General features: G+C 45.7%; 4 protein-coding genes across 8 annotated transcripts; all 4 read left to right on the top strand.

The window, feature by feature from the left end:
• The first annotated feature begins 10,588 nt into the window (after nucleotides 1–10,588).
• LOC27208883 lies at nucleotides 10,589–13,365 on the top strand. Of its 3 annotated transcripts, XM_039297239.2 has the most exons (5): nucleotides 10,615–10,773; nucleotides 10,936–11,795; nucleotides 11,908–12,292; nucleotides 12,447–12,943; nucleotides 12,996–13,365. In XM_039297239.2, the coding sequence occupies exons 3-5, from the start codon at nucleotides 11,941–11,943 to the stop codon at nucleotides 13,191–13,193; spliced, it is 1,047 nt and encodes a 348-aa protein (XP_039153173.1). In that variant the 5' UTR covers nucleotides 10,615–10,773; nucleotides 10,936–11,795; nucleotides 11,908–11,940; the 3' UTR covers nucleotides 13,194–13,365. The 3 variants fall into 3 exon arrangements, with proteins under 3 accessions (XP_039153172.1, XP_039153173.1, XP_039153171.1); XM_039297238.2 differs by lacking the exon at nucleotides 10,936–11,795 and having other exon boundaries at nucleotides 10,589–10,773; XM_039297237.2 differs by having other exon boundaries at nucleotides 10,936–12,292.
• Nucleotides 13,366–13,862: 497 nt separating this feature from the next.
• On the top strand, nucleotides 13,863–16,017 carry LOC6726614 (NFU1 iron-sulfur cluster scaffold homolog, mitochondrial). Its single transcript, XM_039297241.1, has 3 exons — nucleotides 13,863–14,022; nucleotides 14,082–14,338; nucleotides 15,339–16,017. The coding sequence occupies exons 1-3, from the start codon at nucleotides 13,955–13,957 to the stop codon at nucleotides 15,863–15,865; spliced, it is 852 nt and encodes a 283-aa protein (XP_039153175.1). The 5' UTR covers nucleotides 13,863–13,954; the 3' UTR covers nucleotides 15,866–16,017.
• A 1,313-nt stretch (nucleotides 16,018–17,330) lies between these two features.
• LOC120285318 (tektin-3) lies at nucleotides 17,331–19,591 on the top strand. The gene is made up of 3 exons (XM_039297219.2): nucleotides 17,331–17,931; nucleotides 18,040–18,627; nucleotides 18,796–19,591. The coding sequence occupies exons 1-3, from the start codon at nucleotides 17,495–17,497 to the stop codon at nucleotides 19,331–19,333; spliced, it is 1,563 nt and encodes a 520-aa protein (XP_039153153.1). The 5' UTR covers nucleotides 17,331–17,494; the 3' UTR covers nucleotides 19,334–19,591.
• Nucleotides 19,592–20,132: 541 nt separating this feature from the next.
• LOC6740416 (neutral alpha-glucosidase AB) lies at nucleotides 20,133–24,957 on the top strand. 3 transcript variants are annotated; one of them, XM_016167637.3, is made up of 5 exons: nucleotides 20,133–20,276; nucleotides 20,845–20,974; nucleotides 21,809–22,558; nucleotides 22,722–24,207; nucleotides 24,268–24,957. In XM_016167637.3, the coding sequence occupies exons 2-5, from the start codon at nucleotides 20,868–20,870 to the stop codon at nucleotides 24,697–24,699; spliced, it is 2,775 nt and encodes a 924-aa protein (XP_016040294.1). In that variant the 5' UTR covers nucleotides 20,133–20,276; nucleotides 20,845–20,867; the 3' UTR covers nucleotides 24,700–24,957. The 3 variants fall into 3 exon arrangements, with proteins under 3 accessions (XP_016040294.1, XP_016040295.1, XP_016040293.1); XM_016167638.3 differs by having other exon boundaries at nucleotides 20,157–20,455; XM_016167636.3 differs by lacking the exon at nucleotides 20,133–20,276 and adding an exon at nucleotides 20,308–20,489.
• The last annotated feature ends 975 nt before the right edge of the window (nucleotides 24,958–25,932 follow it).

Raw genomic sequence — 25,932 nt, 5'->3', positions numbered from 1 at the left:
TTGGTGCAGCTCGTTGTGAGTGCTGATGTCGGAAATGAAACGCCAAACGCCTCTCAATTCCAGCTGTATGCACCAGTGTAATGGACACTGCGATTTGCTCCACACTCAGCGTCTTCCATTTGGCCATAAGCGGCTTTCATTCATAAGCGGCTTCCATATAACGAAAGGCACTCGCCTTCCGCAGGGCGTCCATTTAGCAGATTCATAACTGCTGCCGCTAATGTTTCTGTTCCCGCAAAATGTTGCAGAAACAAGTCTCGGAACTGTGTCCATGATATACCGGGAAAGCAAGTCTGTGACATCCAATGAGACGCGCTTCCTTCCAGTGATTTGCTGAGGGTCATCACAAGAGCGCTGCCTTTCATACCGTTTTCCGACAGGATGTAGTCCACTGTTGATCACCAGGATTGCGCGTCTGATCCCGCACGATCAGGATTAAACCTGGGCAATACCACAGCAAACGATTCTTTTGGCTCTCTTTGTGAGTGTTGCACTTGTTTCAAAAGTTCAGAAAAATTTTGATTTTGCGACTTCAAAATTGCCAGCAAACCATTTTCACTGTTCAAAGTAGGTATACGCGATCCCACTTCTGATGTCGGAGATTCATCATCTTCCTCTTCACTATTCTCGTTGTCTGCGCAACGTTTTCTGGCGCGTGAGCGAGGCATGTGTTCTGCTCAATAATCGATTACTGACTGACTCAATCTCTCTTCACAAAATCAGAATTATGGGTAGTTCTTAACTCTACACGCATTACCAACACATTTTGGAGACCCACTCTAGTCCACATACATCAATACTAATGCACACCGCATTTTGCTGTACGCTTCCGTAATTACTGCAGACATCTACTTCCCCGCGCTCATACACACGACCAGACTACGTTCGGCAGAAACTCTAACGGTTCTCTGCCACGCATCAAAAGAATAGAAAAGGCGCCTGCATAGCAGAAACGCGCAATTACTAGAAATGTCGTTACATATAAATGATCTGCGACATATACAAATGTACCGTGGAGAGATTATGCTAGCTTACGTGTAAGGGAAATAGGGGGAAATAGGGTGTTTTCTTTTCAGCATATTTGGAAAATTCCAGGACAGCAACCCCCAACAACCCATCATTTTTTGGTCCTTCGAGCCGGATCCCCTGGATTTTCAAGTTTGTCCACCAGCGACCAAATTATAAGATGAGTACGAAATTTCCATTCCTTTTAATTGCCGGTCTGCAGCAAAAGGTTCGAAAATCCAATTCTAATCCAAATCTAACGGATTTCTCCGACAAAAGGCAATTAAAGAAAAGTACTTATCACGGGCGCCGCCATATTACCCACCGTTCTCCTTTCACCCTCATTCTTGAAAATTTCTAATTCCAAATTTCCGAATATATATAAATATTCATCCAGTCCGAAAAGTGCTAAATTCCAAATGTGAAAAATGGAAAATAATTTGTGCCAAGTTCAGTGAAAATTTCTAAGTCCAAAGCTTTGCCAAAAGTGGCAAAAATTCTGTTCTCGTTTCACTGTGTCCAACGCAAGCCAAATTCTTTTCGCAACACATTTTTTTGCTTTAACTCCGCAGTCCACTTAATACAATTTGCTTTGCTATCGAAGAATACAACAACCAACAACACATACCCTCTGGCCATTCCAAATAAAATATTAATTAAACATTTACCCGCCAGTTCCATATATTACATCAACATATATTACATCAACATATACTACATCCAAATATATTACATATATTACATCAACATATACTACATCCATATATATTACATATATCACATCAACATATATTATATCCACATATATTACCGACATACATTGCGCATATTATCTGCATTCCTTTTAAACATATACCAAAGTTTAAATTGTTTCCCGTCGGCAAATCCAAACCACAAATAAAATTTATTCCAAGTGCCGACGCGGAAAAGGCGTTTTGTTTTCCATCAATTTTTTCCGTAAAATAATAAATAACTTTTTCAATATTTATTAAATTATTTTTAAATTTTTTTTTTTTTGAAAGTTTTCAAAAAAAATCATCCATAAATAAATAATACGACCGCCAAATACAAGTCGTTCACCCGACAAATATTTTTTCCTGTATTGCTTGGATATTAATTTGTGTTTATTTTAGAAGTACTTACAACGCGGAGAAAAGACTCCAATTCCACCATTCCATTTTCATTTGTAAACAAAAAAATAAAATTTTCTTCGTTCCAACCGTAAATAAGGTGGACCTAATTACCATAAATCACAGGTCATTTATACAATTCGCTGTTCACTCCGAGTCACCTGTCCAATTAGTCTAAACTACGGCGATTCCACTTCGTAAATTTTACACCACTTTCTCACCCATTACATCCTATACGGTCTTTTTCCGCTGCTTTATACCGTTCACGGCGGCAAGCTTAAATTTATTAAGTGCAGTCTGAGGAATCTGTCTACTTTTTCAAAAGTGTGAACGGGCTCCAAAACCGCTTCCCTTCCATTTCGTATTTCTTCGATTATGCCCATCGGGGACGATAAGAAGAAATTGTCCCAGGTCTATTTTTTCACCACAAGGGCCCAAGAGTGTAAGAATCCCAAGCATTTCGGTGAAAACGCCTGCGCAGATTTCCGACGACTGTGCTACTCCATCCAAAGCCACAGTACAGCGCACAGCTTAAAATATGGCTGCTTCCGATCTAGCGCTAGCCAAATTCATTTCGGTTTCTGACCGCTTAAGCGAATTTGAGGCTCAGATCAACACTCCGGAATCCGCAGCTCCAACCGTCACGATGCTTGGCGTCCGTCGCGACCAAGTCCGAACCCTATGGGACAAAGTTGAAAAGGAATACGACCTCTGCTCAGAGTGCTTTGTGTCAGCGGGCGAAGCGGCAGCAAGCAACATGCCTATTCTCAGGGCTAAATACAGTTATTGCTATTCAGTCTATGAAAGGTGTGTTGCCCAGCTCGTTGATAAAATCGAGCAGGGCACGTCTTAGTCCATCCCAACCGCGAACGCTGCGCCCCAGCCCTACATTTCCTCTGGTTGTCGGTTGCCTCCATGCGATACAGAAGTTTTCGCAGGCGACTATCTTCGCTGGCCGACTTTCCGGGATCTTTTCACAGCCATTTATATCAATAATCCACGGCTGACTCCGGTTGAAAAGTTATTCCATTTAAATGCCAAAACAAGTGGCGACGCGCATGCCATAGTTTCGATTTCGCCTCTCACCAACGAGGGTTTCAGCTGTGCGTGGGAAAACCTAATAGAGCGTTTCGAAAATAAACGATTGTTGGTAAACAGTCAATTGAAAATACTGTTTAATGTGCAGTCGATACCACAGGAATCTGGGGCGGCCTTGAAGGTACTGCAAAGTACTGTTCAAGGTTGCTTGACTGCCTTAGAACTGTCAGGCATCAACACTGAGAACTGGGACTGCCTGCTGGTATATCTGTGTTCATCCAAGCTCCCGAAGATAACTCTCTCCTTATGGCCCCCCCCCCGACATGGGGAGAGCTGAACACCTTCCTCACAGAACGTCATCGAAGTCCGTCCGTACCAAGTCAGTCGCATTCCAAAGCGATAAACTCAAGTGGGCCCTCTAGAAGATTAAATTCCTATGAGACGAAAGTGGCCCCAAAATCGAAAAGTTGCGACTTGTGCAACAAGGAGAACCATCCTGTCCGTGTATGTCCGCGTTTTCTCCAAATGTCGGTTGACGACCGGTCAGCCCACATTAAACGGAAGCAGTTATGCTTAAACTGCTTCGCAAAGGGACATCAGCTTCGTGAGTGCAAAAGCACGCACAATTGTTTTACTTGCCGTGGCCGGCATCACACGTTGTTGCACCGAAACAACCTCTGTTCCAGCAATTCAAGCCCTTCAAATCCTGCAAGGATTTCCGCAAATTTCCGCTAATCAGGCCAATTTCGTTCCAAATGAGCAAGCCGTTGTTCAAAATTATTTCGCCACGAGCTCAAGAGCTATCCTTCTTGGTACTGCCATAATCAATATCTCCCATCTTGGCACTAACTTTAAGGCACGCGCCCTGATCGACTCCGGATCAGAAGCGACATTCATAACCGAGCGACTGTTCAATCTAATTGCCATTCCAGGTGGTTCAAGCCCAAGTCTCGGGCTTAAACCAAACAGTAGCTGCTCAGTCCAAGAAGCTCTGCAGTTTCACCATCCGATCTCCGACTAGGCCCGCGTTGCAGTTGGAGACGACGGCCTATGTCCTCCCTCAACTAGCCGGAAATCTGCCTTCCTACCCAATTCCGCAAAATTTCCCTCGGGATCTTCCCGATTTTCCACTGGCGGATCCAAAATTCTATGAGAGCGCACAAATAGATGTCCTTATCGGAGCCGACATTCTGCCTTCGGTGCTTCTGAGTGGAGCAAAAACCAACATCTGTGGCTCTCTCTTGGGGCAAGAGACCATTTTCGGCTGGGTACTAACTGGGCCAGTGTCAGACTCAGCCCAAAGCTGAATTTCCTCTTTTTCGACACAGATCTCCCACGCGTACGATAATTCACTGGACAAACTACTCACAAAATTTTGGGAGGTGGAGAATATACCAACATAGTTTGTAAAAGAATCCGATTCCATGTGTGAGAAGAATTTGCTTCAAACGGCCACGAGAAACGAGTGCGGCAAATATGTCGTTACTCTGCATCCAGTTCTTCCGTATAACTTCCGTATAACTGCCTGCTTTCTCGCCTCCTTGCGAATTTCACTCATCGCATAACTCTCCATGGTGGTAACCAGTTAATGGTGCGCCTCATCCGGTCGAAATACTGGATTCCGAGAATTAAGAATCTGATGAAAGCAGTAGTAAATTCGTGCAAAGTATGTGTGATCCACAAAAAGCGGTTGCAAAGCCAACTGATGGGTGTCCTGCCCAAAGAAATAGCATCGTTCTCCCGACCATTCACGTATACTGGCATGGATTACGCCGGTCCGTTCGATATAAAGAACTATACGGGAAGAGCATGTCTTATTACAAAGGGGTATGTGTTAGTTTTTGTTTGTTTCTCCACCAAGGCCATCCATTTAGAGCCTACATCTGACTTAACGACCGAAAAGTTTCTTGCCGCTTTCTCTCGTTTTGTATCCAGAAGAGGGTGTCCACGTCAAGTCCAGTCAGACAATTGCAAAACCTTTGTTGGCGCTGCCACCCTGCCTTCCCGCGATTTCCTTCAAGCCGTAAAAGAGTTGGTGACGAATGCCTATATTCATCAAGAGATGCAATGGCAATTTATTCCTCCGGGGGCACCCCATATGGGAGGCCTTTGGAAAGCAGGCGTAAAAAGTTTTAAGACGCTATTTTACAAATGCACTGCCACACGAAAATTCACGTTCGAGCTCTCCACGCTCTTGGCAAAAATAGAAGCGTGTCTTAACTCCAGGCCGCTCTCTCCTATGTCTGAGGATCCGACAGATTTGCTGGCTCTGACGCCAGGGGGACCCCTTATGTCCACGGTGGAACCCGAAGTAAAGGGGGAAACGAAATCCCTTCTTAATCGGTGGCAGCATTTGAAAGCTCTCCATCAGCAGTTCCGTGTGCGATGGAAAGAAGAGTGCCTCAAAGAACTCCACAAGCGTTCTAAATGGCAGGCCCCGTCCAAAAATCTCCGCATCGATGACATGGTCGTTATCAAGGACGACAACTTGCCCTCTAATGAGTGGCGGCTCGGCAGAATTGAGTCTGTTTTCCCAGGAGCCGACGGCAACGTCCGTGTAGTAAATATCCGTACTGCACGTGGAGATATTAAACATCCAGTGGAAAAAGTGGTGCTTTTGCCGACGGAGTCTTCCGAATCTCCACAATAATAGGCGCTCCTCTCGTCCTTAGTTGTAGTTCACTAGCACGCGCTCGCGTCTCCAACCGGTGCCAACCCGGCAAGCAGCTTCGGCCTCGTCCCAACGTTCCCGCCGGCAAAATCCGCCAACTCAGCGTAGGAGTTCACCGCCACGACACCCGTAATCGACCACGCCAGGCCCATCGCTCTCGTCGCTGCTGCAACGCCACAGCGTGAACATCCTTCCGACAGCGCTGGTCAAGTTGGAGACCGGGACGAAGACCTTCGAGACCGCAGCACTTATCGATCCGTGCACCCCCATGAGCTGCATCGACGCTTCGTTGGCGTCAGCCTTTACGCTTCCGATGACCAACGTTGGCGACGAGAAGGTCTGCACGACGACGATTCGCTCCAGGATCGACGCGAACACTAAGCTGGAGGTCGTGCTCAAGATCGAGCCTAGTGTGCGGATCCGCACACCTGTCCGGGCATTGAGCGACACCGTGGGGTCCAAGTTCCGGGACATCATGCTGGCTGATGACCAGTTCCATCGGCCTGCTACCGTCTCCATGGTCTTAGGAGCAGATGTTTATCCAAAGGTTATCCAATCCGGATTCCTGACCTTCGACGAGGGAATGCCGGTCGCTCAGAAAACTGTTTTTGGGTGGATCGTGTCCGGTGCCTGCAGCCTGCCGTAGGATGGCTGTGTTGCAACCCCAGTGATTGCAAGGAGGGCGAAATGTTCAAGTTACGGGGTTTGGACTGTCACCCGCTCTCCGCTCCCTCATACGCTCTCCGCTCCCTCTTACGCTCTTCCGCTCTTCACCACAGAGTCTCCAAGGAGTCTCCGCTGCGCTTGGGAGAGCCTAACTAATTAGAATAAGCACCAGTGTCAAAACTAACCACGCTGAATAAACATACGCCCGGTCGCGCCCGCGCAATTACGAAAAGTCTAGTGGTCGCTTTTCTTCGAGTGTTTTCTTTTCAGCATATTTGGAAAATTCCAGGACAGCAACCCCCAACAACCCATCAAAGCCCATTGAGCTGAGTCCCAGAGGCACACTCCACACTTGGATGGCGTAGGTCAGTGTTGGACCTAATATGTCTTTTATTAAGGGAGCCTTATGGAGTTTGCTTGAGTGGAAAAGCCTGTATGGGCTTTTCAACTCAGCGTCCATCAAGGTGAACTCCGAAGTAGCAGTGGGATGAGACGTGGTCAATGGTATTTCCGTCAAAGAGAAGACCTAGGCATGTTGAGGTCGCAGGGTAAATGTGACACAGGCCGACTTAGTGAATGTAATGGATTTGTTCCATTTACCAGTCCATCGCTCGATTGCATGCAGCCATTCCTGAACTGTATTGGGCTGAATTGAAAGGATGAGTGCGACCCAAGCATGGCGGTGTCATCAGTGTAGGTGGCCAGGAGCAGCTGAGCAGGGGAGGCTTCATCGGTGTTGTTGACGGGAGTTGACATGTCAGCAGTGTACAGGGTATACGGAAAGGGTCCAAGCACACTTCCCTGTGGAACCCCTGCATGAATGTTTTCCAGGCTTGACCGACAGTTTCGTACAGCAACATCGATGGGGCCGATCAGCGATGAAGGAGCTGAGGATGGCCAAATGGGCTGCTCGGAGGAGATCTTTCATTTTATATAGCAGACCTTCATGCCACACCTTATCAAACGCTTGTTTCACGTCCAAAAATACGCCGACTGTTCAAAGCTAGTTCTTGTGGGATGTGTTACCTACCTCCGGCAGTTCCATCAAGCGGGTAAGCAAAATTCTCTCAAAAACGTTGGAGAAAGTTGGTAGCAGGATTATCGGGCGGTATGAGTCGATCTGTGTTGGTGACTTTCCAGCTTTGGGGATCATTACAATGCGCGCACGTTTTCATTGCCTGGGAAAATTACCTAATCTTAGCATAGCATTAAATATTTTCACAAGAGCAAGCACTCCTTTGCGTGGTAGAAATTTCGCAGTTCGGTTGTCTATGCCATAGTAACCAGGGTTTTTTTTTGCTGCAAAGCCTTTAGTTGCATCATTACCTTATGCGGTAAGGTATAGGGCGTGTCTGAGCGTTGGAGTATGAATATTGCTGGTAAATGCTAGGATCTCCTGTCGCGGTGTATTGTCTTCTGAGGCGTCTTTTGTGGCTAAGCAAGTCCCTAGCCTTCAAGCTTAAAATGGCAGGCCTCCTTATGGCCGTGAGACCAACTTGGTGTAGCCTGCCTTGCAGCTTCAATGATCGCCGATGTGAAGTAGTCGACGTACGCTTCCAGCCTACTGCAAGTGTCAATGAAAATGTTGAGTTCTACAGTAGCCTCGATGTGTTCTTTAAAGATCCGAATTCTGGCTTGTGGAGACAGCATTTTTTTAACACTTCTAAATGATTCGGCGTCTTCAATCAATGGCAGATGATGGTCAGATAACAGTTCTGTTAGCACTTTCACCCTGATTAGTTGCTGTCTAAAGCCTTTGGAGATCCCAAAATCTATGGCACTTGGAGAGGCAGTTGCACGGTGGGGGTAGCATGTGGCTTCTCCAATTGTGTGTGATGAAATGCCCAGCAATGGCATCTGTCCATCTAAGTGTCGGAGGGCAGTATACTAAGGCAACATTAAAGTTTACTCTGCTTGCAGTCAGCTGAATAGTTACTTCCTGGATATGATTTTGAGATAGAGTGGCGATGAGAGATATTTGATCTAGCAAGGATCGGCGCCCCCTCGTGTTGTCTGTCATCCGGATGGTTGATAGTATGTAGGGTAAAGCCATTGACCCTGAAGTTTGTCCGGGAGGAGAGTGGGTTTCTGACGAAATTTTGTCAGTGTATCGCAGCACGGTTTGGGTCCGTGCTAGTTGGGTATTCTGGTTTCCAACCCACAAACCTCTTTCTTTTCGTTGTTGTTTCCCGTAGAATTTCAATTACTCAATTATATCGAAATATTTTCGAGTTTAAACTAATTAGTGAACACTGCATTTTAAATTGTTTTAAATGCGCACGCGCATTAAGTGTAATTGTAGTTCGAAAAATTTGAAGTTATTTTCATGTCTTTTTATTTAAAAAAATGCCTTTCTTCTTATTTAATTTTAAAATTCAAATTGTCACATGTGTATATGTGCACATGTGGAAACGCGAAAAAAAAACAATTATATTAAAAATGCTGTCTAAGTTTTCTCGTTAAGAATGTTGTTAAAATAGGTGCTGTACAAATTTGACACTAGTTCATCGTCAGTGTACAATTTACATATTCGTGGACACCGTAAATTGATTTTAGTCAGGCGCTTGTACCGAAGTGAAGAAAAGTTTTGCGACATTATTTGGTATATAAATATATTATCGGATTCCAAACGGCTTGCGAGCTCAGTTAGCTGTCGACTTACATTTCCCTAAGCCTATAAGAATTAAATTTTTTAAGAAGTTTTCCTGTTTTGTATTTATAATATTTAGGTATGCAAGCACACTTAATCTTTGACGTCCTGTTTCGTCTTTGGTACAATGTTGTTCAATTCCTTCTCTTAGATGCGTTTTATTTGGGTGGACCTCAGTTAAAAAAATTGTACCATTTTATTTCAGATATCCCAATTTAAACATAGATCTGTAGTTTAGTGTAGTGATGTAGTGTATATATGTTTGTATTGAGTTCTCTGTAGTCCAGAATCACAAAACGAGTCGTGCTGTCCCATGGTCTTTTGTCCTCGCGAACCTTAAAGGCTAGTTGGGCCAAGCCTGTATGCCTATGCAGCGCAGGTTGACTACTGCTTAAATTTTCGTAAAAATAATAAAATCCGCGATCTGTCCATTTCCGTCCGTATGAATTTCTAGATCTGAGGAACTATAAAAAGTCAGGGCGTTGAGACTTATGGTCCAGATTCTAGAGCAGTTGATGCAGCAAGTTTGTCCAAAACTGCCATGCCCACCCTTTTCAAAAATGTTCCCATTTTTTTCTGAAAATTATTTGTCTTGGCACTTTCTATAGATGTGCAAAAAGAATGTCGAAAATTCTCCATCGAACTACCACTATCTGAGTTACAGGTATCTTACCTTACTTTGACGAATAATAATATTTGTTTAATATATGAAAAATATTAAAAACTGGGCGATTAATCCCAACCCAGATAGTTAATTCACTTAATTCGGTGTTCATTTTTATAAATTCGCATTCTTTCCTATTGCTGTGGTTGAGGAAACGCAAAACTCTTGTTAAAACAGTGTGAACACCTTTTCTGTTTTTCGTTGATTGGAACCTTATAGATTTTGCCCACGCTGCGGACTGCCAAATTGTGTTTGCAAGTCATGAAAACGATTTAATACGTTATTGCATTGCCATTTTCTAACTCGTCGTGTGTGCACAGTGTCTTCAGCTTAAATATTTTAAAAGTACTATACATTTGTGGTCAAAAAATAAACCACGATCATAACAAAAATTTTGTGCGTTAAATTAATAATTTTGTTGCGGGTATGGTTTGAGTTTTAGACTATTCTTTTACTATATTCAAATGTAAGTCAGTCACAAAAAATTGAGGGAATTAACATGCACACGCTCTAAAAGCTATAAATTTCTCAAGAAATACAGAAATACTGTTGCAATTTTTAATTTTCGCATTAATTTTTAGACACTTCAAATAGGCATTTTCGTGTTATTTTTATATTATTGTTAATTTTTTTAGAAAAAAATCAGTTGCCTGCGTTCATTTTCCGCCGTCTTTCTATATCTTCACTTGGTTATATTACTATGACCAGTGTGAAATGTCTATAATATATTTAATACAAGAATCGATTTTCAAAATATGTGAAACAAATATCGATATATTCTGATATATGCCTTACATCCCTATTTAGGCTTTTCCCATCAGCGCAGTAAGCTTATCTCTGTGATTTGAACAGTGAAAAATTAAATTACAAAAACGAAAAAATCAAGATGGAGGGAAATCTTCGTCCACTCGCGGCAAACAACAAGCCATTTGTCTTTGGAGGCATTTACGTAAGAATCTACATTTTTTGCAAGTGTGTGCAGGATTGTGAGTTTAAACTTCCCTGTGAAGAGATGTGTTCCTAGATCACGAAAACAAAAACCATTGTTGGACTCATCCATATTTGATTTGTGAAATAACAAAGTTTTCGATTTTATTTCTATAATTTGCAGCGCACAAAGTGAAAGTGTGTGTATTCATTACAATTGTGAACTCATTTGCAATAGCCACTAAAAGCGGGTTAATCGAAAGTGCAGAGTCTGCACTGCAGATCGTTGTCCGAATTCCACCAGCATCCACAATGCACCCTCCAGCCCACCACCACCTCTTCCATTGCATTTTTATCCCACCCATTTGGTCATTGCACTCATTCCACTCCGCTCGTCCTTTCGAACAGCTAGAGATCGCCAGCACTACGATAGATTCATGCTTGACTTGCGGTTATCGCTAACTTTTATGGCTACTGAAAATGGATTCACCCAAAATTGTAACTAAAATTATTAGTTTTGCGTCAGATAGCAATGCCCATTCACTCCACCGAAAGTGCCCGAAACGAGCCGGCGGCCATGAGCACAGCCGATGACCGAAGGATCCCCATAACTATGCTATTCCAAGTCCAAAATTAATTCGTGTTTGATTTGTTTCTTACTAAAATAGAAAGAAAAAATTTAACTTATTTTAGAATTGTGTAACTTATAGAGCACTAGTCATTAAAAATTAATCTATTTTTGCATATCGGAGAAAATTGTATTGGAATTAGAATTTGATTTTCTCGAACCTCGCTGCAACAGAATACATTAGCGAAAAATTAACTCACCATGAGACTGCATTTATTTGTTAATCGGACTCTGCTGTTTTTAACCCCTTAAAATGAATGAGGGAATTGTTACCCTACCCTAGATCCAAATTCGCTGGGCAGGTGGCTCCGATGGTGCAGAGCTTTGTTTCGGGGCACTTGGGTCGCAGGAATGGCCATGGCTATTTCCGGAACTATGGTTTTAAGTTGACCAGCCGACCACCCTGACGCTTCCGGGTAACTTGACGACTTGATGGTTTCCGTTGGCCAGCGAGTCGCTTTTCTGTCGACCCACTGGACCAGCCCGTTGCCTTTGCTAACTAATCGGTTAACTCTTTCGCAAACGCAGAATCCCAATGGCACCGTCAAGACTTTGATCCAAATGCCGTTGCAGGCCGCCAATGTCCAGGAGCAAAAGTCTCCTCCGGTGGCTTCATATCCGACACCGGCCACTCCGGTGGCTGTTCAGTCGCCACCGGACGCATTATTGGCTGTGAAGCCTCCATCGGCTCCTGTACCTGTTCGAGTGTCGAACTCTTCCGTCCAGCACCAGAATCCGGATGCAGATTCGAAGCTGCCCTTGCCAGTTATAATCAAGGAGGAGCCGATCTCTGTCGACGATAAACCGTCCGTCGATATTATAGAGGAAAATACCAGTTCCAGTACCAGTGCCATCGGCATCGGGGGCAAGATCCCATTTATAAATATCTTCCAAAACCGCAAGAAGTCGTCTGGTAAGCATGAAATCCTTTGGTGATCAGATTTCCCAGACTTTTCACACACACACAGGAATCACTAGAATTCTTATGAAAGGACAGACTGGAAATTACTTAACAACTTTAAATTTATTTTTTAAAATAACATATATGTCTTCTAACTCGATCGTAGAACGCACTCGGGACAAGAAGCTGCGACAGAACCGCCAGCTGCGCGAGTCCATGCTCCCCAAGAACGCTCTGATGGCCCTCAAGGAGGTTAAGGGCGTGACCATCAGCGATTTCACCATCGTCAGCAATACCTACGGGGGATTCACGGCCGTTGTCACTGTGAACTCGACTCAGTACGTGGGCAAGGGTACCTCGGAAATGACAGCTAAGAACGCGGCCTGCGAGGAGGCTTGGCGCGATTTTATAATTGCAAAGATGACTCCCAAGCCGCCCGGTATTCACAAGGTGGAGACGGATACCAACGAAGATGAGGCCGATGCTCCGGATGATGATCTGCCCATGTTGAATCTGGCTTCGTTTGCCATCTACAAGCTGTTCGCGGAGTGGGAGCGCAGGGGCTATGTCGTACCCAAGATGCACCCTTCGGCCAATGCTGCCCAGCGTACGGAGCTACCCTTTGGCTGGGAGACCATGCACCCGGCGAGCATTCTTTGCATTGTAGGCCAGCTTACCTCACTATATTGACTGTCAGTAATCAATTCCCCTGCAGATGCGCCCGGGACTCAACTACGTGGACTACGGATTATCTTGGCACAAGGTCACTTACATGCAGCATATGGGAATCACGGTGGACAACCAGAAGTTCCACGCCCACGGCAGATCCAAGAAGATCGCCCGTCGAAACGTGGCCGTGAAAGTGTGCAACTCTCTATTCGGCACAAACTTCACCTACGACGACAGCGCTTAAGACACCAACTCCAGCCGCAGACTCCAACTGCCGACAGCAACACACCTCGCCAACACGCCTCTCTTAACGGCCAGCAATCAGAAGATTGCGACCCTGACGCCAAATGCGCAGCTTTAAGAATTCCTTCTCTGTGAAGGTGAAGAGGCATATTAAACAAGAATTTACCAATTTAGCTTGCATTTGGAACAGCTCTTACTTATGAATTTTTAGGTGGGCCGCAGCCGTTTTCAACCACGAGTAATCTTGAACTGCAAGATTATCCGAATAATTTTAACGCAAGGTTCCTTGGTAATGCTGATTAATTTTTTCCGTGTATTTTGTTATACACTGTTGGCTTGTTTTTTTTTTTATTATGAAATCGCTTCCACAGAAGAGCATTTCGGTGGGAGATTGGGTATAAAATAAAAATTTTGCTTACCAGTGAATTACATTTGTTGTCGTTAACTAGATAGAGCAATATTAATTTTAGGTCTTGAGTGGTAAATTACTTGATTTTTAAAAACATGAACACATTAATACAAGTATTGAATATAAAATTGTCAAGTGTATTCTGATTTGTTGCGCTCATACTTGCGAGTATTGGTTCAATGTTGCCCAATTATACATTTTTTAGTAAAACGGTATCGCAGCAGGGTTTTGGTCCGTGCTAGTTGGCTATTCTGGCTTCCCACCATAAACTAATCGAACAGCGTTGGCAACCCTTCAGCAGCTGTTAGCTGACTTTTCGTTAGTTTTTATTATCAAACGCAAAAGCGAACGACATGTCGAAATTTCTGTCCCAAGCGGCTATAAATACGCTGCGAAACACGCGCCTGGGGTCGCGACAACTGTAAGTACTCCACGATCACCCGATGCCCACAGGAGTAACCCATTGCCGCTGTTCTCCAGAGTGCGCAGTTTTGCGGGCATCTCTAACACGCGTAACCATCGCGGAGCGGGTCACCAGGAATGGGGATGTGGTCAGTCTGCGGGACGCGGGCTGCTAGAGTTGCGGATGCCGGTGGCGTGCAGAAGGAGCATGTTCATCCAGACCCAGGACACTCCGAATCCGGAGAGCTTGAAGTTCCTGCCCGGCGTGGACGTCCTGGGAAAGGGGAACACGTACGACTTCCCCCACGGAACCACCGCCCACAGCAGTCCTTTGGGTGAGTAAGGATCCACGTGCGGCTCCCTGGGTATCCCATAAATCGGTTCTCGGGTGGCCGAAAAGATCACATTGCTGTAAAGGTCCAGTTTTTCTGATTGCCTCCAAAATAGGCGGTTATCTTTTAGCAGAGAGATACTTGATGCTTCCACCCCGAAATTGATGCAATACGTAGGCAGTTTGTGAAGGAAGCGCTATATCTTCAATGGTAGAGCTCAAGGTGGATCTGGTGGCGTTCTTCAGTGTTCTTAGCAAACTAATTTAAATTTGAAAATACTATGCTTTCATTAATTTGAAGTAGTTTTGGTTTGGTAGGGAGTGTAGGGAAAAACTGGACATTTTTATAATATTCATTCTTGAAAAAGAATGAAAAGGTGCAAAATAATGTAACCTGGGTAATTCAGTTAGAAATTAATCAATATATATAAATACAATTTACATTACTAGCACTATCAGTATATATATATACTGATGATGAAAAATTGAGTATTACTTATTACGTTCCTGGCTGTTTACAAATTCTTAACGCACAAAGTCGCAGAATTTAGATATTTCTACTGCCACCCATAATTAAAAATGTAAAGAATTATCTAAATAATCACAATTTAATTATTTCAGATTTTAAAACAGCCTCTCGAAGTGCAACCATTTAGCTTGTTTTTTAAATGCCTATTTCAATATGTGCAATAATTTATTTTTTTTAGTTGTTCTAAAAATGGTTTAAAAACAAATTCGTTCTAAAAAAAAAAGGTTCTAAAGTGTTGCGTCTCTATCTAATTAAAGCGCAACTAGTTTGCGCACAACAAGTGGAAGCACTCCATCTGGAGGCCATAATACTGAATTGTTAGATGTTCTTGGAAACCAAACATTTTTGTTAGATCCACAAGATTAATAATGCATACGGCCGATCGTTGTAACTTTCCAATTTTTGATATTATATAATCCTAATGAAATGTACTACTATACTAATGTTCTATTTGTAATTATCACTGGATCCGCAGCCAAATTGCTGTTCCGCGTGGAGGGCGTTAAGGGCGTGTTCTTTGGCGCCGATTTCATCACCATATCGAAGCAGGAGGGCGCCGAGTGGAGCCTGATTAAGCCAGAGGTGTTTGCCGTCATAATGGACTTCTTTGCCAGCGGCTTGCCAGTCCTCAACGATGCCCAGCCCAATGCGGACACCGAGATTCTCGAGGATGACGACGAGACGGTGATGATGATCAAGGAGCTGCTGGACACGCGCATCCGGCCAACCGTCCAGGAGGACGGTGGCGACATCGTCTTCATGGGCTACGAGGCCGGCGTAGTCAAGCTAAAGATGCAGGGCTCCTGCTCCTCCTGCCCCAGCTCCATTGTGACGCTGAAGAACGGCGTGCAGAACATGCTGCAGTTCTACATACCGGAAGTGGAGTCCGTTGAGCAGGTCTTCGACGAGGCAGACAGGATGATTGACAGCGAGTTTGAGCGCTTCGAAAAGAACCTTAAGACGCTCAAGCAGCAGGAGCCCAGTGGCGGCGGTCCCCATTAGAGGGACTTATTTTAATGTCCCTGCTTACGGTGCTAATTCTCTAGTGAAGCCAATAGTTAGTTGTATACATAAGGTACATGTAGTTGATTGTTTAAATAAATCTACGGCTTTAAGCTTAACTGTTAGTGCATGAACTGATGTACAGAAACTCATATTCGAGCTTTGATCTTTGGGGTTACAAAGGAAATTTACACTTGTTTAAACTGTTAAAATTTCTTTGAGCAAATTTAAATTTATAAATAACTCCTTTAAATTCCCTCTTTAATGGCAAAAGGTGCCTCATTTATAAATGGATATTTAGATATTAAAAAAGAAGGGAATATAAGAACGTCCCACTAAGAATATCTATTCAATGCATTCATTCAATACTATTGAAAATGTGGGTTCGATAAGGATAAGGTCTTCAAGCTAATCAATTGAAAACCAACAGCCTAATTAATTCGGCACTAAGCAAGGTCAATAATTGAGAAACTAACTCAGTGGGGCCTACGGCCCAGTCTGACCCTCATTGGCAAGTGGGTCAATAACCCGTGTCATTGCCATCGATTCCACAAATCGTTGAAGGAACCCATTGCCAGGCGATACCGTTGCCAGGCTACCGTTTAATCAATAAGCCCGCCAGAGAAGAAGCCACCGAGCGCGGGCGCTGGGACCATTCTATCCATAGCCGCAGGACCGCACAGACCCAAAGGAAAGGGATCTCCGAGGAAGAGAAGTGGTAATATATCAAGTCCGTCGACCAATGCTCTGCTGGGCCAACGAGGATCACTATCTGAGCCAACGCTACCCGAATCCACAGCAAAAGGCGCCAGAAACGCTCAAGAACCTGCTGTTGCGATCCAGTGTACCGATAGTGAGTGCTCCAAACCCCGAGTAGGACTCACGTTTCGCCGGCACCATGGCACCGCTCAAGGGGCAGGAGGTGCTCAAGTTCCACAAGCACTCCTACCTCGAGAACCGCATCTTCGATCACCGCCTGGTCAAGGGCAACCTTCTGGACAAGTGGCCCACCGCTGACATGAACGAGTACAACGAGCGCAAGGACCACCGGAACCTCATGGAGTCCTATGTACCACTAACCCATACCATTACCCATTGCACCTATGTATGTATGTATGTAGTTTCGTATCTTGGCATTCATCTACCATAGCAGCACTGAAAAGTAGTGGAGCACCTGGCCAAGATGTAGCTGCTTTAGATGTAGGTGGGCACCCAGAAGGCATATCTATATGTCTGCTTCCTGCATGGAGGACTATCACGTTGATTTCGATATCGCATCAGCCATGTCATTTGATCCTTTTTCGTTCGATATATGGATCGAGCTGGAGTCATGCCACATACCACATTATGCTTTATAGCTTACTTTATTTCTGTTGCAATGCCACTTGGCTAAAATTCGGTGAGCAATCGGAGTAGGCCACTTTTGAACGCTGGGCCCTGTCACCCGGTCACAGTCTGAGATTAGTTTAGTTTACTCCACTCCTCGAACGGGAACGTATCTGTGCTTTTTGAAATCATTCGTTTGTTCCCAACACCCAGTCCAAATTCCAAGTGGCACAAATTACTAGTACTTCACTATCCCAACGATTCGACTTATAACCGATACCATTACCGAAACCTTCGACCGCGATGAGTCACAATGGGGCTGGTGTCGGAGCCGGATCCGGCGGATCGCCCATCCCGCCAACCACGGTCATGTATTCCCAATTGCAGCCATGGAGCCAGGCGGGCGCTCCGCCCTGCATGGAGCCCGTCATGGGGCCTTCGATCCCGCCGAGAGTTGGCGCCGCCTACGAGACGCCCACGAAGCACCCGTGGCGCCCGGCTATGGCCTATGAGCTAATCCAGGTGAAGCATATGCCCGAGCAGCCGGTGACCAACCAGCTGACCAAGCAGTGCTTCCTGCCCAAGGGCATGAAGACGGACGGCATGATATTCCCCAACCTGGTCACCGGATTCGATCGCAATCCGCAGCACGCCGCCCGGGCTGCCCTCTACACGCGGTACACCAGCAACGAGTGGTACAACAACAACATGACCAAGTACTCCGAGTCGAACATGAATCGGTAAGTGGCTAGCTCCTTATTGAAAAGACGTATGACATATGTATGTATGAATATCTGGTACCATACTATTGCAAGAAGGACAACCGCATGATTCATCGTGTCTTTCAGCAACCTCTCGGAGCGCATGCGGAATGACGCAGTGCGTCTGATGCGGGAGACGGACGAGAAGGCCACCTCGGGCCAGAGGGACGCCGGCCGAAGGCTAGGCGAGCGCATCACTGACCTGACTTTCTGGCGCAACGAGCTGAACGCGGAGCTGGAGAAGCTGATCGCCGAGATGTCGGACATCAACGAGCTGCAGCGGCAGTGCGGCAAGGCGCTCCTCGACCTGGAGATACCGCTGCACATCGCCCAGGAGTGCCTCTTTCACCGTGAGTCGCGCCAGGGCACAGAGAAGGTGCATGACATCGTAGAGAAGGCCCTCCTCGTGGAGATCAACAACTTGAGGAACTCCCGTGACCGCCTGGGCGGCCTGCACGAGAAGATCTCGAAGCAGGCCCTCGACTGCCGTGGCGCCCAGCATCTCCTCGAGGACGATGTGTCGCACAAGGAGTCCTCGCTCGGCATCGACTCCATGTGCCACCAGCTGAACAACCACAGCCGCGGCATCACCTACTACGGCGGCATCGAGAAGTTCGATCCCTCGGTCAGCACCCAGGAGTCCTGGGCGCAGGCCAGCAGCGAGCACGTCCGCCGGTGAGTCCATTTGTCTTGTGCCTCGCCTATCGAATACCCATTATTTAGCTTAAAGGAGTAGGAGTAAAGGATGCCTATAGAGGTGATTCGTTCATTAAGCCGAAAGCTAATCAAATTCGCATCCAAAATCGAGATTCTTGTACCCTTTTCAATCCCTTGTTTCCACAGCTCCCAGGCGGAGCGCGCGAAGCTCTCCCAGCTGCGAAGCGATGCCCAGAGTGTGGTCAACTCGGTGGCCACCACCGTGTGGGACTTCTGGAGCAACACGAACAACGCCTTCGATCGCCGCTCGCAGGAGATGGCTGAGGCGAAGAACCGGGTGCAGCTGCACCTGCAGAAGGTCCAACAGGAGCTGTTCGACATGGAGAAGCATCTCTTCCTGCTGCAGAAGGCCATCCAGGACAAGTCCGGGCCGTTAAAAGTGGCCCAGACGCGACTGGAAGCCCGCTCCCACCGCGAGGGCGTCGAGCTGTGCAAGGACCACGCCCAGGACCGCCTTGTCCAAGAGGTGCAGGACATCCAGGGTGCCGTGGAGACGCTGCACCACAAGCTGATGGAGGCGGAGGCCACCCACCAGGGCCTACTAAAGACGCGCTGCACCTTGGAGGTAGATCTGCGCAACAAGGTCAATGCCCTGTTCATCGACAGGGAGAAGTGCATGAGTCTCCGGCGCTCCTTTCCGGTCAGCAATCTGATCAAGTACTGATCCGTATCCGTAACCGCACGCCGGGCTCTGGACTCTGGACTCCGCACTCCCACTCGCTTTTCCGCCACCTGTTTTCTTAACTTGGCTTTTCTGTGTGTGTCCACTTCAAGAGCCAAACTGCAGTCTCCCGCTGAAGCACAGTTATCCTTTTTACTGGCACATATGATATACTTTCAAACGGAACAATAGGTGTACTAACTATTCGGAATTATTAGGAGCAAGAATAAAAATAATTTTTAAATCTCTATATTACATAAACGGAACTGCTGATAGATTACTTTAAGACTAGATGGCATTTGTTGAAAACTCCTTCGAGATGATCCAACATTCTCTTTTTCATTGGCCCTATAAAACATAAATGCATATGCATGACAAGCGATGGGCTACAAGTGCTATAGCTAATTTTAGTTTCCTTGCCTTATATAAACAAATATACATATACATGTATATATAATATACATACATATACATATAATATACATACATGTATGTGCATAACAGAGTTGTAAACTATTAATGTAACCGACTTGTATATTGAAGAACAGTTACTGAATTTCACTATAAAAGATAGCTTATGATGTGTATGTTGGCACAAATTACGAAAGTTGGGTCTGTGTGTTTCTGAAGTTTTCGTCTGCCACTTTTGATTATTGGAATCCATTAGCTCTTAGCTTCTCCTAGCTTAGAAAATTTTTTGATGCTTTGGAAACACTAAGAATATTGACATTTTTTAAAATTGCCGCCATAAAATAAACGTACAGGCACACTAATAGTGGGGTTGGTATTTTTGCTATGTTTGGTATTAAGTGAACACTTTGGTAAGTGAACACTTTGCATCTTTAAACAGCCAAGCGACGGTCACATTGATTGTGTCCTATGCAAGATTTTTAATAAAAGTTATTAACCAGAATTCAACCGGAGGCGAGCTGTTTGAAACTTAAAGGTTTGGAGTCACACGAAGACGGATGCATGGCCAATGTTTTAATGGATCAGCGGATCTCCCGAAAGTCCTGCAGTGCAAAGTGCATTAATAACCGGCGACATATTTTTACGACCATAATCAAAACTTTTCCGTGCTAGTCAGCTGCACCACACACCAACACCATCTGATTTTCCCCGCAAGTGCGCATATCCCCTGCCAGGGGTTGATTAGAGGGTAATCCGTAGCGCAGCTGCATGCAAGCTGCATTTTCCGACCATTTTCGCCTAACGGTTCCGTCCCACCTTCTGGGCCACGACTGACGTGTACATTAATTTTGCAGCGGTGGGCCCCACACACACACACACACGCGCGCACACACACGATGGCTTGAAAGAATGCCGTTTGTGTGTAAGCAATGTAAAAGCGAAGCAACAGGATCGAATTCCCTGTAATCTTGACAGTTACAGTTACTGTTACTGTTACAGTAGGCCGCGTCGTGTAGAGCAAAATAGGATAATACTAGAAAACAAAATCGAAAATCGGCCGAGTCCGTAGTAGTTTGTTAATTATATATTTTCCCGCTCTTCAGGTCGAAACACAGGACAAGCCGCCATGCGATTCGCTCTGGCCATCGTGGCCATCATCTGGGCTTTTTTCGTCCTGGCCGACGGAGTGGACCCCGGGAACTTTAAGACCTGCGAGCAGAGCAGTTTTTGTCGGTGAGTCTGGCTTTGTACACGATGCACTGCATACGTACGGGGATATTTTTTCACATTTGTATTAGTCTTGTAAATTTCTATCGATTTGCAAAAAAAGTTTTTGCCACGCCTACTCTAACGACCTAAAACCGCCAAAAATTACCACTCCCACATTTTCGAAAAATGATGGATATTTTTTCGTCATTTTATTTTTCTTGTAAATTTCTATCACGCTCACTCTAACGTCCCAAAACCGCCCAAAATTGCTACGCCCACATTTTTGAAAATTGTTGAATATTTTTTCATAATTTTATTAGTGGCCTAAATTACTATCGATTTTCCAAAAACTTTTTGCCACGCTCACTCTAACGCCTTAAAGACGCCAAACCGGTCACGCTTACACTTTTGAACAATTTTTACAATTTTTGTCATTTTATTCCCCAAAATCTGTCGATATCACAGAAAAATGATGAAATTTCGCGTTTGCATTCACACTAGCTGAGTAACGGTTATCTGATAGTCGGGTAACTAGACTGTAGCATTCTCTCTTGTTTTTTCTCCAAATATGGATATTTTCGTCAATGAAACGCACTAGGAAGGCAGACTTTACCCTCTGTAGCTTTGTGTTGTTTTTAAATGTCCACTTAAAAAGAAAGTGTCTAGTAGTTTCACAACGTTTAAACTCAACATTTTGGTGCTCAAGTTGGCTGCACTCAAAGTGCTAGTCCACTGTAATTTCGAAAATATTTAGCGAAATAAGCCCACATATTGATAATTCAAGTTGTTTTTGCGGCTGTAAAGGACTGTTTTATAGGAACACCATAACTTGATGATGATTTTATTTATGGTTTTCAGACGCTCCCGAAAGATTCAGGGATCGGGCAGCAAGTACGCCTTAATTCCCGGCACCTTGAACACCTATGGGGATTCGTTGACCGCTGATCTCGTTAACAAGGAGAACCATCACCAGTTCGCCTTTAAGCTAGAGGCTCTGGAGGGCAGTACCTTCCGCTTGCAGATAGATGAGAAGCAGCCACTTCGACCACGATATCGCGTCGAGCACGCTCTGAAGGGTCCAACCCAGGCCGGACGCATTCGTGTCCAGCGGGAAACAGATGGAGAGATCGTTATCACATCGGAGAAGAACAAGGCTGTGATCCACGGAGACCCGTTCCGCATCGATTTCTTCGAGAACGACGTGCTGGTGGTCTCGGTGAATGCCAAGAACTGGTTGTACTTCGAACATCTGCGGCAGAAGGCCCAGGAACAGACCTTCCACCCGCCGGAAAACGAGAATCAGCAGGAGCAGGATGCCGCTGTCGAAACTCCTAAAGCAGCAGATACTATCGATGACCCTGGTGCATGGGAGGAGAACTTCAAATCGCACCACGACTCTAAGCCCTACGGTCCGGAAGCTGTGGCTCTGGACTTCTCGTTCCCCGCAGCCAAAGTTCTATTCGGTATTCCAGAGCACGCCGACAGCTTCATACTAAAGTCCACCTCGGGCACGGATCCTTACCGCCTGTACAACTTGGATGTGTTCGAATACATTGTGGACAGCAAGATGGCCCTATATGGCTCAGTGCCGGTAATCTATGGTCATGGGTGAGTTTCCTTTGAGTTCTTTTACTACTGTAGGTAAGTTAAAAGCTTAAAAACTGGCGAATAGCATGCTGATCGCCCATATAGGCTGTCTACACTGTTTAATGCTATAATACGAAGTGTTGTTTAGAACAAATGTTAACATCTAATTTGTAATATCTTCCAGAGCGCAACGCACTGCGGGTGTTTACTGGCAGAATGCCGCTGAAACTTGGGTGGACATCCAAACCTCGGAGACCAATGTTGTATCTTCGCTGGTAAATTTTGTATCCGGCTCGCAGAAGACTCCTCCTCCGGCTGCCCACTTCATGTCGGAGTCGGGCATCGTGGACGCCTTCATCATGCTGGGACCCAAGCCCATGGACGCTTTTAAGCAGTACGCGGCTTTGACTGGAACGCACGAGTTGCCTCAGTTATTTGCTCTGGCCTACCACCAGAGTCGCTGGAACTACAACGACGAGAGGGACGTGACCTCCGTGTCAGCGAAATTCGACGAGTACAACATACCCATGGACACCATGTGGCTGGACATCGAGTATACAGATGGCAAGCGCTACTTCACCTGGGACAAGTTCAAGTTCCCGCACCCGCTGGCAATGATCAAGAATCTTACAGAATTGGGTCGCCACTTGGTGGTGATAGTCGACCCGCACATCAAGCGGGATAATAATTACTTTTTCCACCGCGACTGCACGGATCGTGGTTATTATGTGAAAACGCGCGAGGGCAATGATTACGAGGGCTGGTGTTGGCCGGGAGCGGCTAGTTATCCTGATTTCTTCAACCCCGTGGTCAGAGAGTACTACGCCAGCCAGTACGCGCTGGACAAGTTCCAAACGGTCACCGCAGATGTGATGTTGTGGAACGACATGAACGAGCCATCGGTGTTCAACGGTCCTGAGATCACGGCGCCCAAGGACTTGATCCACTTCGGCAACTGGGAGCACCGCGACGTGCACAATTTGTACGGTCACATGCACTTGATGGGCTCCTTTGCGGGCCTGCAGCAGCGCGATCCCAACCAGCGGCCCTTCATCCTCACACGCGCCCACTTTGCTGGGTCCCAGCGTTATGCTGCCATTTGGACGGGTGACAACTTTGCGGACTGGTCGCATCTACAGCACTCCGTCAAGATGTGTCTCACGGAAGCGGTGGCCGGCTTCTCCTTCTGCGGTGCCGATGTCGGTGGCTTCTTTGGAAACCCAGATACTGAGCTGCTGGAGCGCTGGTATCAAACCGGTGCCTTCCTGCCCTTTTTCCGGGCTCATGCACACATCGACACTAAGCGCCGGGAGCCATGGCTCTTCCCAGAACGCACTCGCCAGGTAATCCAAAATGCTGTGATCAAGCGTTATTCATATCTGCCCCTGTGGTACACCGCATTCTACGAGCTGGAGCTGACTGGAGAGCCGGTAATTCGCCCATTATTAGCTCACTATCCACTGGATAAGGAGGCCTTCGGCGTTGACAGCCAGCTGCTGGTGCAAGATCGCCTGCTTGTAAGACCCGTCATGCAGCAGGGCGTCAGCAAGGTGGACGTGTACTTCCCGGCAATTGATGACAAAAAGAACAGCGACTGGTGGTACGATGTGGATACTTACCAGCGCCAGGAACGATCCGGCTATGTGTCGGTTCCAGTAGATGATTTCAAGGTGAGGGGCGTTTTTCTGTTTTTGAAAGGTCACATTAATTATGTTTTAAACTCCTTACAGATCCCTGTTTGGCAGCGTGGTGGCAGTATTGTTCCTAAGAAGGAGCGACAGCGCCGCGCCTCAACCTTGATGCTGCACGATCCGTACACACTGATAATCTGCTTAGACCGTCAGGGCAAGGCAGCCGGTTCCCTTTACCTAGACGACGAGAAGTCCTACGCGTACCGCCAGGGACAGCGCATCCACGTGAACTACGAGTTCGCCCACGACCAGCTGGTCAACAGCTTCGTGGGCAAGCCCAAGTACAAGACCCTTGCCTGGATAGAGCGAATCGTGATCGCCGGACTTGAGAAGGTGCCCAGCAGCGCCAGCATTACGGTGAATGGCGTCAGCCAGCAGTTGGAGGTGCTCCAGCATGATAACGCCGTCGTCGTGCGCAAGCCGGGCGTCAAGATGGACGTCGACTTCGCCATTAAACTCAACTTTGCGTAGTCTGTAGTCGCAATGTGCGCCGTGTATTAATGTTCTCCTAAATATTTTAATTTTGTGCATCTTAAAAATTGCCATTAAATGTTTTAAGCATCACCTCGACCCTCTCCTATTCCAGGCAAACTCAAATAATAGATTCCCTAACTGCCTTCGATTAGTATCCCCCGCTCCTTCTTTGCAATTCCATTAATTCAACATTCGGAGAGTGCAACTCAAGTGGAACGCAATTTATGTTTCAATAAATATAAAAATTTTTCTGTACGAACGATTTCTTATTGGTAAAAGTATTGCCCAGAGGGAAAGTAGCAATAAGCACAGCACCATTTAAAGTATCTGTCAATATGTATATATTCTTGTTCGAAACAAGCCCTAGCTAGTAATCTGCTTGAAGCTTTTCAAAGTCTTGTGTCTGTTCTACATGTCGAACATGACAAACCGCAGTTTTGAGCGTCTTGTGGGCGTGGCAACATGGGTCCACAAATATACATATGTTAGGGGCTATACCAAAAATTGGCCGAAGAAACACTCAATACTTAAGTTATTAGTAGACCATTCAGTGTGGAGCGTAGTGACGAAGTGCACCATAAAAATGAAAACCTGCTGTGGTCCTTCGATCATACGAGTAATAGCAATGTGCCGGTAAAAGTGCACGGTTCAGGAGAAAAGGCGAATGTCCTAGAATGTCCCAGTTATGTTGCATTGTTGTGTTCATGTTTGAAATGTCGAGTGGTAAGCGAATTTTTATGGTAATATATGATATAGGACCGTTTTGTTCTACGGCTTTTGTGAAGGATGCCAGCGGGTAAGCATTTCAGTTCCCATAGGTAATCAAGCTAGAGATTTGTGCAAAATGCAGTTGAAAAGACAAAGTTTTATTTAAATGTTATCTTAATTCCACTGCTTAAGAAATTTGCCAAACTTTTAACGTCACGTTTTAGGCTTATTCAGCAATTAATTATCGTATGATCGAATGATTGCTTTCTTGGTTTTCGATTTGATTTTAATTCGAACTTCTTTACCATAGTTGGGATAGTTGCTCATGGGATTTATCTTACCCATAAGATATTGATATTGATAAGTTTTGTTGATCTTAACGAATTTATTCCAACTGCATCCCGATTTCGCTTGGTGGCTGTTCTTATTCATTTCCTTCCCGGATGTGGGCAACATTATCAAAGTTATTTCAATTAAAATGTGGCTCCAAGTCAGTGGGGCGAGAAAATGGGCTGCGGTGCT

Source organism: Drosophila simulans, chromosome X (genome assembly GCF_016746395.2).
Source record: "Drosophila simulans strain w501 chromosome X, Prin_Dsim_3.1, whole genome shotgun sequence".
In the NCBI taxonomy this organism is placed as follows: Eukaryota; Metazoa; Arthropoda; class Insecta; order Diptera; family Drosophilidae; genus Drosophila; species Drosophila simulans.
Note: the sequence above shows the minus strand (reverse complement) of the source record. Positions and strands in the feature narration are given on the sequence as shown.